The sequence below is a fragment of the Ochotona princeps genome, chromosome 6 (genome assembly GCF_030435755.1).
Source record: "Ochotona princeps isolate mOchPri1 chromosome 6, mOchPri1.hap1, whole genome shotgun sequence".
In the NCBI taxonomy this organism is placed as follows: domain Eukaryota; kingdom Metazoa; phylum Chordata; class Mammalia; order Lagomorpha; family Ochotonidae; genus Ochotona; species Ochotona princeps.
In genome coordinates this window covers 10634561-10649625 of record NC_080837.1, presented here as the reverse complement: position 1 = coordinate 10649625, position 15065 = coordinate 10634561, and the positions used below count along the sequence as shown (strand labels likewise).

Here is a 15065-nt window from a genome sequence, read left to right as displayed (position 1 = left end):
GGTGGGTGGAAGGATGGGATAGGAGGATGAGGATGGGGCATGGAGCCCCAGAGAGCGACATGAACTTGCCCAGAGTCACACAGCATGGTGGGCCCTAGGTTCTTTCTCCCAACCATGGGAAGCCTGTGGGAGGGGGCAGGGGCTGGGATTGAGGCAGGGTTTGTTAGCCCTGGACTCTGACCATCTAGGCCCCACTGGCCACCTTCCATGGAGGATCCCCAAGGGCTCTGGAGGACCCCAGTGGCGCCTGTGGCCACCTTTCCTCAGGGTGCCCCGCAGTCCTAACCACTGCTTCCTGTCCCCGCCAGCTTCCCAGCAGACAGGCAGCCACTGTCCAAGGAGTCCCTGAGCCACACTCCAGAGCCCTTGGCCCCAGAGAAGGTGAAGGATGACCGCCAGGTGGATGGCCCAGGTAAGCCGGCTAGGGGTGCAGGGTGGGTGGGGAGGGGCTGTTTGTCCTGGAGGAGAGCTTCTGCCAGGAGTTGGGAAAGTTTCTCCTTCTGGAGGCTTAGGCCCGAAATAGGGGTCATGGAGGGGTCCCAGGCCGGGGAGGCCTGCACGGGTCCTGCTCACTGGGGTGGGGGGCAGTGGGTCACCTGAGGGCAGGTGCAGGCTGGTGTGCTTACTTTGGAAGCTTTGAAGGGTCATGTGCTGCTCTGATGACCTTCCTCCTGGCGTCCTCCCCACCCCCAAATCCTGAGCTGTTTACACCAACTGTTACTTGAGTTACCCACAGGATCACACCAACCCCGGCCAGGTTCAGGTGAGGCAATTCACTGTGCACTGCAGCCACCTCAGGCGCGGGTGGCAGCGGCTTACCAAAACAAACAGGTGACAGCAGGTGTCTGGCACCAAAATCACTATCATCTCCCAGTTATCTGTGCTGGCAGGCTGGGGGGTGGGCACTGGCCTGGGTGGCATCCCCCAACTTTCATTATCCTCTGGGTGGAAGCTGGCTGCGGGTGAGGTGGAGATGGCAGTTGAGGTGGCCGGGTGTGGTCCAGAAGTGTGTCTTAGGGTCACCTGAGGTCTTCTTGCTGTCACATGGGACTTCTAGGTGACAGGTGACAGCAGGTGGCATGGGATCTGCATTGCCAATTTTTGACCAAGGAGAGGGACGCTAGCTTTGATGCACTGATGGGGGCTGGACAGGTAATGGCAGGTGCAGGGGTTGAGGCCATTGTAGTCTAGCTAAGACATAGGACACAGGCAGGGCCAGCCAGGCTAACTGTGCTGGGCTGTTAGGAACCCTGTTCTCAAACAACTCTGGGACCCTGGGAAAAGAACACACACAGGCTGAAGAAGCGAGGCCTGCCCGCCAGGAATGGAGGTGGGGGGATCAAGGCAGAGGTGGGGTGAGGAAGAAAATCAAGGCAGGTTTCCTGGAGAAAGAGGATCTTAAACCTCCTCTGGTCCTAGCTCCAGGGGTGGGTGATCTGCCTTTGGGAGTTGAGCATCAAAGGTTGGCCTGAGAGGGACCCTGGGTGCTCAGAGAGGTGTAATGGTGTTTTCTAAGTAGGTGGAAGACAGACTACCCACTTCTGGAACCTGGGAGGCTTCATGCCCAGGCCTGGCCAGGTCCTGCCTCCTTGTGAGGATCAACCTTGTGAGGCAGCAACTCCAGGGATTCTTGAAGCCCTTGAGTGCTTCCAGGTCTCTGTGCCTCCCCAGGGAATCCCTCAGGCCAGGCCCTGCTGACCCTGAACTCCAGCCAGAGAAGGGAAAGACTGGGGGTAGAGGGCTGGCCTGGGACATTTCCATCATCATCACTCCCTAGAAAGCCCCACCCACCCACACTCCCTGAGGAGCTTTGGGCTGGATGCTAAGAGGCACCCCCGTGAGGTGGGGCTGGCACCTGCTGGGCCTCCCTCTACCCTCTCACTCCTGCCCATCCCAAATAGTGCAAAGGCACAGCAGCATTCCGGGCTGCACCTGTGAGCTGGGGAGCCAGAAAGAGACCCCCAAAACCACGGCAAGGAGGCCTGATCCTGCCCTGACACCCCAGCAAAGGCTCTGCAGAGGTTGAGGGTAGGTGCAGGTGCCTCTTCGCGTGTGAAATAGGTACAAACAGTACCCCCTACCCTGCCAGTCCCGGACCTTGGAAGCCCTGGGGGCCCTGAAGGATGTCTTGTGAGCAGGACTCAGAGCACTGTTCCACTGCCCTGCCCACTGCCCCCTCCTGCTTGTGCACTCTGTCACAGTACCCATGGTTGGGTCTCCCATACTGCTACTGGGCTAGCCCCCTCCTCTCAAGGCCCAGAAAGTCCATCTCAGTGCTGGACTGGATGGCCCAGGCCTGGGCAGGTGGAAAGGTTTTTTTTTGTTGTTGTTGTTTTTTTTTTTTAAAGATTTATTCATTTTATTACAGCCAGATATACACAGAGGAGGAGAGACAGAGAGGAAGATCTTCCATCCGATGATTCACTCCCCAAGTGAGCCGCAACGGGCCGATGCGCGCCGATTCGATGCCGGGAACCTGGAACCTCTTCCGGGTCTCCCACGCGGGTGCAGGGTCCCAATGCATTGGGCCGTCCTCGACTGCTTTCCCAGGCCACAAGCAGGGAGCTAGATGGGAAGTGGAGCTGCTGGGATTAGAACCGGCGCCCATATGGGATCCCGGGGCTTTCAAGGCGAGGATTTTACCCACTAGACCACACTGCCAGGCCCTGTTGTTGTTGTTTTAATTAATCAATTTATTTATTTTGGAAAAGGCAGATTTATAGAAAGAAGGAGAGACAGATCTTCCATCCACTGGTTCACTTCCCACTGGCCCCGATGGTTAGAGCTGAGCTGATCCAAAACCAGGAGCCAGGAGCTTCTTCCAGGCCTCCCTTACAGGTACAGGGTCCCAAGGCTTATGGCCGATCTCCTCTGCTTTCCCAGGACCATGAGCAGGAAGCTCAATAGGAAGTGGAACAGCCAGGACACCAAGGACCGCACATATGATATGCTGGCATTTGCAAGTAAAGGATTACCCAGTTGAGCTATCACACTGGCCCCAGCAGCTAGCATCTTAAGGGTAGGACCCAAAGTGGAAAGCAGGGGCCAGGACACCCCCCCACCCACACACACACATACACACATATCCCCCTATCTCCATGGTGAGGTAAATAGGGAGGTTAGGGAGTGAGACTGGACACACCAGCCTGTGCCTGGGGTTTTCATCACAGCATGTGCAGGGTGGGGGAACCCTGAGTCCTTGAACCCTGTCACACAGGGTCCTCTGGAGCACACAGGAACTATAAGATCCTGGCCCCAGGGCCAATATGCTTATTTACCAGGATCCTGGCAGGTGCTTCTGTCCTAGGACTAGCTGCTCCTTTTCTCTGGCCACCTCAGAGCTGGGCCAGCAGTGCCACACTCACTGCCTCTCTCACTCACCCAGCCCCCACAGCCCCAGGGTCAGCTGCAAGCCAAGAGCCAGGAGCCCAAGCCAGATGCTCCGAAGCCCAGTTTGCTTCTGGCGCAGCCTCCTTCTCCCACGGCCTCCTGCTTCGGCCTGACCTTGCCTGTGCTTCTCAACCCCTCTCTCCCCTGCCCCCATTATGCCAGAGCCACCAGCATGCACAGTGGAGAAAGTCACTCGACCACAGCAGGGAGGACAGACATGTTGTGGGAACAGCCTGGGAAGGAAGCATGGAATACAGAGTTGGGGGCGGGGGAGAGGGGAAGGGTGGCTTGGTCCTGGGACAAGGCAGCTCTCAGGCTCCAGGGCACTGAGCTCTTTCCAATAATCTCGCTGGGGTCCTTGACCTTGTGGGCCCAGCCTCCATAGGCCCTCTGTGTGCATGGAGTCCAGAGCTGAGACCGGCTGGCTTGTGCCAGGCTGCCTCCATGTGCCCGGATCTTCTGTTACTTGACAGATGGGGACTGGATACCGGTAGGGATGTCGGGTGTCCTGCTGAGTGATTGAGACAGAGTCCTGGGGCAGAACCAAGGGTTGTAAACCTGTTAGCCTGCAAGGTGGAGAGGTGGGGGATGGCTTGATGAACTGGTAACTCAGGCTGGTTGCTCTAACGTCTGCCAGTAAACACGCAGGCTGAGACACCTTCCCGCATGCCCTGAGCCTCCCACCACACACGAGAACCCCCACTGCTATCCCCCGCCGATTGACCTGGTCCCCTAGCACCAGACACTTGCAAGGCAGCTCCAGGACCAAAGGAGCCGCTAACTCAGGACTCAGTTTCCCCATCTGGGACATCTCCCTGCCCCCTCCAAGGTGACGCATCAGGCTGAGAACTGCCCACTCTGATTCCCAATGTGGCCCAGAGCTGCAGGAGTCCAGCTAGCAAGGACAGAGAGGGGCGTCAAACATTTGTTCAAAGGGCGCTCATTACTGTAGCTGCAGGCTCCCCAGCTGGGGTCACACCCAGGCCCTTCCCTGCATAATCTCAAAAGGCTCTGTCAGAGTGGTCTCCTGGGACCCCAACATGTGGCCCCCCACCAGTTGCCCAGGCTGCGTCTGGCACCACTGCAGAGGCCACCTCCATGGTCACGCTGGCCTACTCCCTGCTCCTGCCCCTCACCCAGCTGTCTGCCAGGATAACTGCTGCCCCCTCCCGGGTGTGCCCTTTATGCATGCAGGTCATCTACAGCCAACCTCCCCCCCAGCAGCTGAGCAGGTCCCCTTTGTCCTCCCAGCAGCAGAAACTGTCTCTGCTCTATGCGAACGTGCCTGCTTCAGGCTATTTCCTTTGGGAGGATTCCAGGTAGGGTGGCCTGTGGGCAGGTATGTGAGCTCAGGAGATGATGAGGGTCAGTGTGAGGGCAGAAGAAAGGAGGGCCCACTTGGGGACACCCTGCTGGCTCGTGCTCACACAGCCCCTCCCTGCCACACAGCAGCCCCTTGCTTCTCGTTAACCCCCCCCCCCTTCTCATTCCACCCTGATTTCTGCACCATCTGTAGGACAGCCTCCTACTGGGTCCATCTTTGGACAGTGTCCTCAAGGGACCCTGACCAGGTCTGGGAGCAGCAGGGGTCAACAGCCAAGGCCATAGACCTGTCCCTCCCTTATTCCCAGAGCCTCTAACCCATTGTGGGAATTTCTTTTCTAGCATCTGAGATGGAGGCCAGCACTGGGAGTGATCTGAGAGGCTGCTGAGCTGGAGTGGCCTCAGGGCCTTGACAGCGAGCAGGACAGGGTCTCCCCAGCTCTGTCTACTGTTCTTTTAGGAGTACAAGGTGGGCTCCAGCCCAGGCTGTCTCATCTGGACGGGCACTCACTCTATGGGCCCAGCTCCTCCTCTGTACCTGGATAGCCATGGGCCCCAGCTGGTGTCCTGGTCATTGTCAAGGGCAAAGCCTGGGAGGAGAGAGCCAGTCATGCCCTACAGTCCTGCTAGGACTGAGATGGGACGGAACCCGTTGCTCTTGCTTCCTGTGGCTGCTGCTCAGGGCCAGCTTGCTGCTGATCCAAGGTGGGAGGGGAGGTCAGCAGCCTTAGGAAGCTTTGGCTTGGTGGCAGAGGCAGCCTGATGAGACTCAACCCTCGGTTGGCCATGGAAGACTTTGGAGAGGGGGCAGCACATGGGTAGAGCCCCAGTTTGAACAAAGGCCCTAGGCAGGAGGTGCAGGGGAGTTAGGTGCAGCGAGGTGGGCTATAAGGCAGGAAGGAGCTGTGTGTGAAGAAGGCAGGGGCAGGCTCTTGGGCCCTCTGTGTGGGGCTTGCCAGAGAGGCCGTGATGTGGGCGGCACCCTATGGCTGGTGAGAATCGGTCACATCTGGGCCAAAGCTGGTTGCTCCGGCTGCCCTGGGAATGTGGAGAAAACTCAGGGCTGCCCAAGGGCCCCTTGCCTGGACCCCAGCCCAGGACTTGGGCGGAAGTGGGCCAGAGGAGGTGCTGCTACGGGGGTCCCTCAGGCCCCAGGGTAGCAGGGAGGACCTGGGTGTCACAAGTGACTTTGCATTTATTTGAGAAGGAGTGGAGGTGGGAAGGGGATTCCATCTGCTGGGTCACTCCTCCCCCAGATGCCTGCAATGACCGGGGCTGGGAACTACATCTGAGTCTCCCCTGTGAGTGACAAGGACCCACTTACTTGATCCAACAGAACAACCCCCAGGCTGGATCGGGCTGACGTAAGGAGACTCTAGCCTGGGTCTTGCAAGTGTGTGGGTAGCAGGGGCCCAGTCGCCACCTGCAGTTAGGCAGGGTCCGCACTGGCAGGAAGCTGGAGTCATGAGTGTTCTAAAGCTGTAGGACACTCTGATGTGGGACCCGACCTTCCCAACTGCTGGGCTTGGGGCCGCCTCCCTGGCTCCACCTTTAATATCTATATCCGTTCGTGGGAAGCTGCCATAACCTTTCTCTACGGTGGTTGCCAAGGGCACCATGATAAACTTGCGGTCACTGGCCACCTCCCTGGAGGCAGGTGTGTGCAGTGGGACGCCACCTCCACATGTGTCCCACACCTGACCCCATTTAAGTCACAGTCCGGCAGGAAGGGGTAGGACTGGTCAAGGCCGCCTCACCCAGCTGGGAGTGTCTGGGTCAAGGTTTTGCACCTCCACAGCTCCGCCTCGTTTTAGGTTCCTGGCCCAGGCTGAGGTGCAGGGGCTGTGTCTCCCTGGGGCTCACCAGCGTGGGGGGTGCCAGAGCAGGAAAAGGCTTGGGGAAGTCTTGAGGAAAGAAGGGAGAGTCTTTGGTCAGTGGACGCCAGGGAGCGTCCTTGCTCTGGCTGAGACAGTTGCTCAAGTGAGCCCTCCCTTGGCCTGCCTGAAAGGCCTGCAAGCTGCCCTGCCTTTTGCCTCAGAGCCCAGGGTTTTGCCCAGTTTGGTAAGTCCCCTGACCTTCCCAACGTGCAGGGAGGAACGAACTCTCTCACCCCTGCCCCAGCACCTGACTGCCATCAGTGCCCCTCTAGAGTCACAGGGCTGGAGCAAGAGGATCACCTGGGCCCGGCCAGCAGGTGGCAGTGCAGCCCCGGAGGCCCTGACCCTTAGCCCTCCTATCCCTCCTCACAGGGACCAGTACCCCTGCCCCAGGGAAAAGAGGCCTCCAGTGTCCAACAGGGCCAGCCCCACCTCTTAAACAGCTTCCTTTGTTTAAAATAAAACAAAGCAGGGGACCTGGATAGGGAAAGCCGAGAGTAAGTGTGCATTTCTGGAGCACCAGCTGTACTCTGTGACATCCATAATCGCCCCACCCTGGGGGGGCCATTCCAGCAGGGAGAGACTAGGAGTCTCAGTGCATCCAGGGTCCCTCCCCTCCTTCAGCCTCTCCCTCCCCTCTTCTGCTTCTCCGAGCTTCCTTCATCCTGTGAAGCCAAGTCACACTTCCTCCAGGTAATCCTCCAACCTTCTCCAACCCCTGACTGCCTGCCGGCTCCCCACTGCCAGTGCCCAAGACATTGTCAGCATCATAGGACTGGACCAGAGCAGGGTCCACTTCCACCCCCATCTCCACCAAGGCTGGCCTGACTCAGGTCGTGGTCTCCATCCCACAGAGGAGGCACTGTGGACCACGCGAGCCGATGGGCGGGTGCGCCTGCGCATGGACCCCAGCTGCTCGCAGATCCCCTACACAGTGCATCGGATGTTCTATGAGGCCCTGGACAAGTACGGGGACCTCAGTGCCCTGGGATTCAAGCGCCAGGACAAGTGGGAGCACATCACATACTCACAGTACTACCTGATTGCTCGCAAAGCTGCCAAGAGCTTCCTGAAGGTGAGTGGGCTGGGGGTGGGGGTGGTCTTAGAAGGACTACTGTCAAGGCTGCTCCTGGCTGCGTGCTGGATCCTGCCCTGAGAACTGTGGATCTGTGCAAGGCGCTCCATGCTGGCCTTCGCCGGGAAGTCACTCTGGCTGGGGGCAAGGCTGGGGCTGTTGAGTGACTGGTTCCTGAGATGAACCAGCAGGGCACTTGGTGGGCAGCATGGACAGGGCCCCCTTCCCTGCCCCGGCTGACTTGACTTGTCTGCTTTGGCCTGAAGCTCGGACTGGAGCGAGCCCACAGCGTAGCCATCTTGGGCTTCAACTCCCCGGAGTGGTTCTTCTCGGCCGTGGGCACGGTGTTTGCAGGGTGAGTGGTGGGGACTCCAGCTGCTGCAAGGTGGGCCCCCACTCCATGCCTGCTCCTCGCAGCTCTCTCCTGGGCCCTGCTCCATGGGACTCTGCCTGTGTCACAGGGGCCCTCAGCGAGGGCTGGGGTAAGAGGGTGGGCCCAGGGCACCTGCCGAGACCCCTAACCCTCGTGGCTCTCCCCGACAGTGGCATCGTCACTGGCCTCTACACCACCAGTTCCCCTGAGGCCTGTCAGTACATCGCTCGCGACAGCCGCGCCAACGTCATTGTGGTGGACACACAGAAGCAACTGGAGAAAATTCTGAAGGTCTGGGGACAGGACGGACACGGGTCAGACCTGGGAAGCCCTCATGGATACTCGCCCCCTGCAGTCCCCAGCCCCCTAGCCAGGGTCTCCCCTCACCCTCCCCTATGCTTTGCCCAACACACACACAGCCAGCAAGGTGGGCGGTGTGGCCTCCCCATCTGACAAGTCAGAGAATTCAAGAAGTGAGTGACAGCCTTGAGCTAGGATTTCTGGTCAATGTACTTGCCACTACTTCCTACCCCCACCATGGTTTTTCCATTAGGACAGGGGGTCCCCCTCTAGATTTAGGGGTATGAGAGCTGAGGGTGTGGGGTCCCTTGCAGGTGTCAGAGAGAGTGCAGCGGGGGATGAAGGGGACTCTGGCGTCTCAGAGGGATGTGGTAAGGGAGCTCTCTGCAAGCCGGGAAGTGAGTCCAGTCAGAGCAGGTGCCACAGGATCTTGGAGAAGCAGCCAAGCATTGGCAAGAGGGTGGATGTGTCCCGAGTCCCTCCCAGGCCCAGTGCTGGGCTGTTTACCTGGAGCTGCCAACCAGGACACAGCCTTCCCAGGCGTGCCCGGGGGCGAGAGGAGTCATCACTTCTGGGACTCTGGAACCCAGCTGGGCAGAGGAGCTGGAGCAGGTGCCAGCCATCATCTGTGACGGACACATTGTAAACCCTCCGGGAAGCAAACCTGGACGACTGGTTCCCATCCACACAGCACCGGGTGCTGGGCTCAGAGCCCTGCCTGGGATACCCTTGGTTGCTGACAACAGGGCCTGGGTTCCAATCCAACTTCTGGTTCTGATTCCAACTTCCTGCAAGTGTGCACCCTGGAAGGCAGCAGGTGATGGCTCAAGTTCTTGGGTCCCTGCCACCCACATGGGAGACCCAGAGGGAGCTTCTGGCTCCTGGCTCCCAGCGCCTGGCTCCTGGCTTCTTCCTGGCCCAGCTCCAGCTGTTGTAAGGAGTTTGGGAAGGAAACCAACAGATGGAAGTATTCTCTCCATTTCTCTCCCCAAATTTTTCTGCCTCTCAAAACAAATAGATATACATATACATTTTTTTAAAAAATTGATTTATTTTACTTGGAAAATAAGAGTTAAAGAGAGAGAACAGAAAAAGAGATCTTCCATCCACTGGTTACTCCTCAAATGGCTGCAATAGTCAGAGCTGGACCAGTCCAAAGCTGGGAGCTAGGAGCTTCTTATGGGTCTCTCATGTGGATGCAGGGTTCCAAGGATTTGAGTGATCAAATCAGCAGAGTGATCCTCTGCTATTTTCCCAGTTGCATTGTTAGGGAGCTGGATCAGAAATGGAGCATCTAAAACATGTATCGGTGCCCATATGGGATGCCAGTGGCACAGGCAAAGGAATAAGCGGTTGAGCCACCCCACCAGTCCCAAGTAAATAATTTTTTAAAAACAAGAAATTCCTCCTGGTGGCAGGCCCAGGTCACAGTTAAACTCATTCCCTAAGACAAAATCCCCAGGTGGGAGGAAACTATAAAAAAACTCCCTCCCTGGGCTGGAGCTGGGAACAGCAGTGCAGGCCAAGGACAGCAGGTCCGTAATTGAACAAAGCCCAGAATACCATAGGCACGGAGCAGGAATGAGATAGACTTCACCGGGGAACCTCATGAGCACCCCAGTGTCTAGAACATTCTGTGACTCTCAGATCAGAATGGCTACTGTCGGTGTTACAGTGTTCCCATGTCGCTGAAGCCCTGTCTGCCCCCAGGGGCCTTCTGCCTGCTTGTCCCAGCAATTCTGTGATTTCTTTCTCCTTTCCATTCTGTCGGTCGGCTTCATGTATTCGGAGCCCCGTTTCGGGTCTATACCTGCTTGGGTTATTCTTTTCTATTGAGAGCTTATCAAGAAATGTCCTTTTTGATTCCCCCTCCTTTTTTTAAATTTTTAATTTAAAAGGCAGAGTTACAGAGAGAAGGTAAGAGAGATCTTCCATTCTGTGCTTCACTCCTCAAATGGCCGCAATAGCTGGAGCTAAGTGGATCCGAAGTCAGGAGCCAGGAGCTTCTTTTGGGTCTCCACTGCAGCTGCAGGGTCCCAAGGCTTTGGGCCATCCTCTGCTACTTTCCCAGGCCACAAGCAGGGAGCTGGAAGGGAAGTGGAACAGCTGGGACACAAACTGGTGCTCATATGGGATGCTGAAGCCACAGGCACAGAACTATCTTCTATGCCACTGTGTGCCCAGAACTGGTCCTCTTTATCCCTGCCCATGCCTCTTGTTCCCAGCCTGCTTCCCTCTAGTGAACGCATGCTCTGGATGTATGATTAATATTTGCATGAATGTATTTTGATGTTCTTTGATCTTTTGAAAAAAAAGATGTATTTGAAAGAGTGACACTGAAATCTTCCACCTGTTTCGCTGCCCAAATGGCCACAGCAGCCAAGCACATTGAACAGTAGGGAGCTGGATCGGAAGTGAAGCAGTCAATATTAAAAGCCGGAACTCTGATATGGAATGCTGGCCCCACAAATGGCGGCTTACTCCACATGCCACAATGCCAACTCTGGATTCCCTGCCTTTTAATCTGTTCCATTACACTTCGAGATTTTTGCAGCCAGCCTGTGGTTGGGTCCTGCCCTTCCATCCAAACTGACAGAACGGTCTAGAAGCCCACCTTGTGGGTGCTTGCTCGCTGTTTGTCCCATCCGGTTTGGCCGAGGTCTCAGTCGTTGCCCTCCTCCACTCCCCCAATCTCATCTGACTTATTTTTTTATGTTGGTTTTCTGTTTAGTCCACATTGCCTAGTTGGCCAGCCTGTTAGCATATGGTCTCAACTAATATAGCCATTGTAGTGTGCAACCTGCCGTCCGTCTCTATAGAGATGCAGCCGATTGCAGATGGAGAACCGTTTCTCAAACATGACACCCGTCCTGAGCAGGTTGCTGTCCTGACTGCCCAGGCAGCAGAGCCCAGCAGCTCTTCCCGCTGACACTACAGGAAGGCCTGTGAATACTTAAGAGTCCCTATAGGCATTCTGTAAGCTGTGTGTAAGTTCCGTACGGGACTGGACTGTAGCAGTCCCCAGGGAGCCCCGGGACCATCGCCTCCTTCCTGCTGCTGACTCCATCTCACATCCACAAGGGCTGTAACCCCATCTACACTGTTATGTTGTTTAAAGAGCCCACAATCACTCAAAGTGCACCGTGCGTGTGTGAAGATTTATTTAGTTGAGGACCCGGCACAATGGCTAAACGGCTAAATCCTCACCTTACAAGTGCCTGCATTCTGTATGGGCACTAGTTTGTGTCCTGGCTGCTCCACTTCCCATCCAGCTCCCTGCTTGTGGCCTGGGAAAGCAGTCAAAGATGGCCCAAAGCCTTGGGACCCTGCACCCATGTGGAGAAATTCCTGGCTCCTGGCTTCATATCAGCTCAGCTCCAGCTGTTGCAACCATTTGGGGAGTGGACCAGTGGATAGATCTTTCTGTCTCTCCTCTTTGTTAATCTGATTGCCTTTCCAATAAAAATGAACCTAACTCTTAAAAAAAAGATTATTTTTTTTTGAAAGGCAAAATTACGTGAATAGTAAGAGAGAGAGAAACTCTTCCATCTGCTTGTTCACTCCCCAAATGGCTGCAATGGCTGGAATGGGGCCAGGCTGAAACCAGGAGCCAAAAGCTTCATCCTGGTCTCCTATGTGGGTGGCAAAGACCATCTTCTGCTGCATTCCCAGATGTACCAGCAGGGAGCTGTATCAGAAGCAGAGCAGCCAAGACTTAGCTAGGGGCTCTGTCCCCTCAGCTACCCGAGGCTCATGTGTACTGGGTCCTGGCTGCGCTCACCCAGGCCTATATCCCTGGGATTAGGCTGTGATAGATCTTCCCTGTGCTTGCCTGTCCCATCCCCACTGTTCCCAAGTTCTTTCAGTGGGGAATAGGTGGCAACTGTGCTGTGGGTCAAAGTTCAGAGGTAGGGCTTTCCCCTCACCCCAAATCGTTGACCTCTTCCCGCTTGTGCAGCAGAACAGCCCCGGTTGATGGGGGTTCCCTTTCAGGGGGTGACCTTGGCCTTGCAATATACATCTCCTGTCCACACAGATCTGGAAGAACCTGCCACATCTGAAGGCAGTGGTGATATACCGAGAGCTGCCTCCTAAGCCGATGGCCAACGTATACACGGTACTGGAGTGGGGCCGGGCTGGGGCTGGGGGTGGGGGTGGTGGCAGGTGGGGGGCAGGGTGAAAGCTGTCCAGTTCCCTGTTGTTTATCCTCTCCTCTGCACTGGTGGCCCGTTGCAGATGGAGGAGTTCATGGAGCTGGGGAATGGTGTGCCCGAGGAGGCCCTGGACTCCATCATCGAGGCCCAGCAGCCCAACCAGTGCTGCGTGCTGATCTACACATCAGGCACCACGGGCAACCCCAAGGGCGTGATGCTCAGTCAGGACAATGTAGGACGAATACCCAGCTGGGCAGAGGGCTCACGTGGGGCCAGGCTGGGTCTAGCGACAGGGATGGGGGTAGGGGAGGAGAGGCGTGACCCTGGGCCAGGGGTGGGCGCAGTTTCTGAACAAGTAGCCCCAAGTCCCCAAGGCAATGGTGAGCTCAGCCCATGCCTCCCCTGTCCCCCACCCTGCTCCAGATCACATGGACAGCACGCTATGGCAGCCAGGCGGGTGACATCCAGCCGGCAGAGGTACAGCAGGAGGTGGTGGTCAGCTACCTGCCCCTCAGCCACATCGCTGCCCAGATCTACGACCTGTGGACAGGCATCCAGTGGGGTGCCCAGGTCTGCTTTGCTGAGCCCGACGCCCTGAAGGTCAGCCTGCTCCCCTGCCAGGCGGGGCTGCGGACCCTGGGTGTGCATGGACTGGGGACGGTCCTCAGAGAGGGCCACTGGGAGGTCAGCCGGTGGCCACGCCCCTCCTTGCCTCACAGCCTTGCAGATTGCACCTGTCTTGGGACATCTGTCTGATTTCATTTTTTTTTTAAGATTTATTTATTTTTATTACAAAGTCAGATATACAGAGAGGAGAGACAGAGAGGAAGATTTTCCGTTCGATGATTCACTCCCCAAGTGAGCGCAACAACCGGTGCTGCGCTGATCCGAAGCCGGGATCCAGGAACCTCTTCCAGGTCTCCCACGCAGGTGCAGGGTCCCAAGACTTTGGACCGTCCTCACTGCTTTCCCAGGCCACAAGCAGGGAGCTGGAGGGGAAGTGGAGCAGCCAGGATTAGAACGGGCTCCCATATGGGATCCCGGGGCGCGTTCAAGGCGAGGACTTCAGCCGCTAGGCCACGCTGCCGGGCCCTGATTTCATTTTTAAAAAATGATTTTTAACTTGAAAATCAGAGAGAGAGAATCTTGCAGCTGCTGGTTCGCTCCCCCAAAGCCTCCCACCTACCCAAGAGCCATAGCTAGGCCAGGCTGAGGCCCTAACCCAGGAATTAACTCCATCCGGGTCTCTCCTGTGGTTGGCAGGGTCTCAACCCCTGCTGGCTGTGAGGCTGCATGCTGGCTGCAGCAGGAAACGGAAGTGAGACGGACTCCTGGGCACTCCCCCACTGCACCAGATGCACCCTGCGCTCTCTCTTTTTAGCTTCCCTTGTGCATCTCAGGGACCCCCGAGATTGGCTCGTTCTGCTCCTAGAACCCATGCAGCTTGGGGCACCGCAGGGGTTGCGCTCTGTCAGAGGGAAAGCCTCAGCACAGGAAGGACTGAGGAGGGACTGGGGTGGCCCCCGCAAGTCTACGGGGATGATATCGGGGTGGAGGGGGGTGTGCCTGGGGTGTACACGGCACACTCTCGGATGCAACTGGCCCTGAACTTGCCTTGCTTCCCTCCTGGCTCTGAGCAGGGAAGCCTGGTGAACACCCTGCGGGAGGTGGAGCCCACGTCCCACATGGGGGTGCCCCGTGTATGGGAGAAAATCATGGAGCGCATCCAAGAGGTGGCGGCTCAGTCCGGCTTCATCCGGCGCAAGATGCTGCTGTGGGCCATGTCGGTGACCCTGGAGCAGAACCTCAACTGCCCCCACAGGTGAGAAGGACCCGAGGCTTGAGGTCTGGGGCAGCCACCAGGCTTGCTGTTCCCTGGGCCTCTCAGGCCAGATACCCCATGCAAAGACTGCCATCCATAGACAAGCCTGGGCCTCACCCTCTTCCCAGTGCCCTCGTCCTGGGATTCTGCCTGGGAGGGCTCACTTGCTCCACTTCCTGAGAAGCACTCCTGCCAGTTGTAAGTGGCTGGGAAGGGGACCACAGACCTGGGACCTTAGCTTTCCTAGGCACCCCTGAATCCCACAGGATCCATCAGCTGTCACCTGTGATTGCTTTTTGCAAAGTTCTTAAAGTTATTTATTTGAAAGGCAGAATTACAGAGAGATCTTCCATCTGCTGGTTCACTCCCCAAATAGCTACAACAGCCAGGGCTGGGCTAGTCCAGAGCCAGGAGCCAGGAGCTTCTTCTGGGTCTCCTATGCAGGTGCAGGGCCCAAGCACTTGCTCCATCTCTCACTGCTCTCTCAGGTGCATTAGCAGAGAGCTCAGAAGTGGAACAGCCGGAAGTCATATGAGCGCTCCTATGGGATGCCCATGTTGCACATGGACGCTTTGATGTGCCACAAGGCCAGTCCCCCGCTGATTGCTTTTTCAGACTCCCTGCTGTCCCGGAGCCTGGCCTGGCTTCAGGGTAGAAGGGTTGCATTGTGGTGTGTGGGTCCTGGCATGTGTGTGCTCTGCCACATGCAGTTGTCAGGGAAACATGCAGGAACACAGCACTTGCAGGCTTC

The 15065-nt window shown here is 57.0% G+C and overlaps 1 protein-coding gene across 3 annotated transcripts in view; it reads left to right on the top strand.

Annotated features, from left to right (window-relative positions):
• ACSBG1 (acyl-CoA synthetase bubblegum family member 1) overlaps nucleotides 1-15065 on the top strand; it is a 41481-nt gene that overhangs the window by 21433 nt on the left and 4983 nt on the right. For 2 of the 3 annotated variants that reach the window (XM_004577907.4, XM_058665564.1), the window contains 8 exons: nucleotides 309-412; nucleotides 7445-7665; nucleotides 7932-8020; nucleotides 8209-8329; nucleotides 12375-12455; nucleotides 12575-12724; nucleotides 12916-13092; nucleotides 14133-14314. In XM_004577907.4, the coding sequence (XP_004577964.2) occupies nucleotides 309-412; nucleotides 7445-7665; nucleotides 7932-8020; nucleotides 8209-8329; nucleotides 12375-12455; nucleotides 12575-12724; nucleotides 12916-13092; nucleotides 14133-14314 (1125 nt within the window). The remainder of the gene's footprint in view (nucleotides 1-308; nucleotides 413-7444; nucleotides 7666-7931; nucleotides 8021-8208; nucleotides 8330-12374; nucleotides 12456-12574; nucleotides 12725-12915; nucleotides 13093-14132; nucleotides 14315-15065) is intronic. The other variant, XM_058665565.1, reaches the window with a different exon arrangement.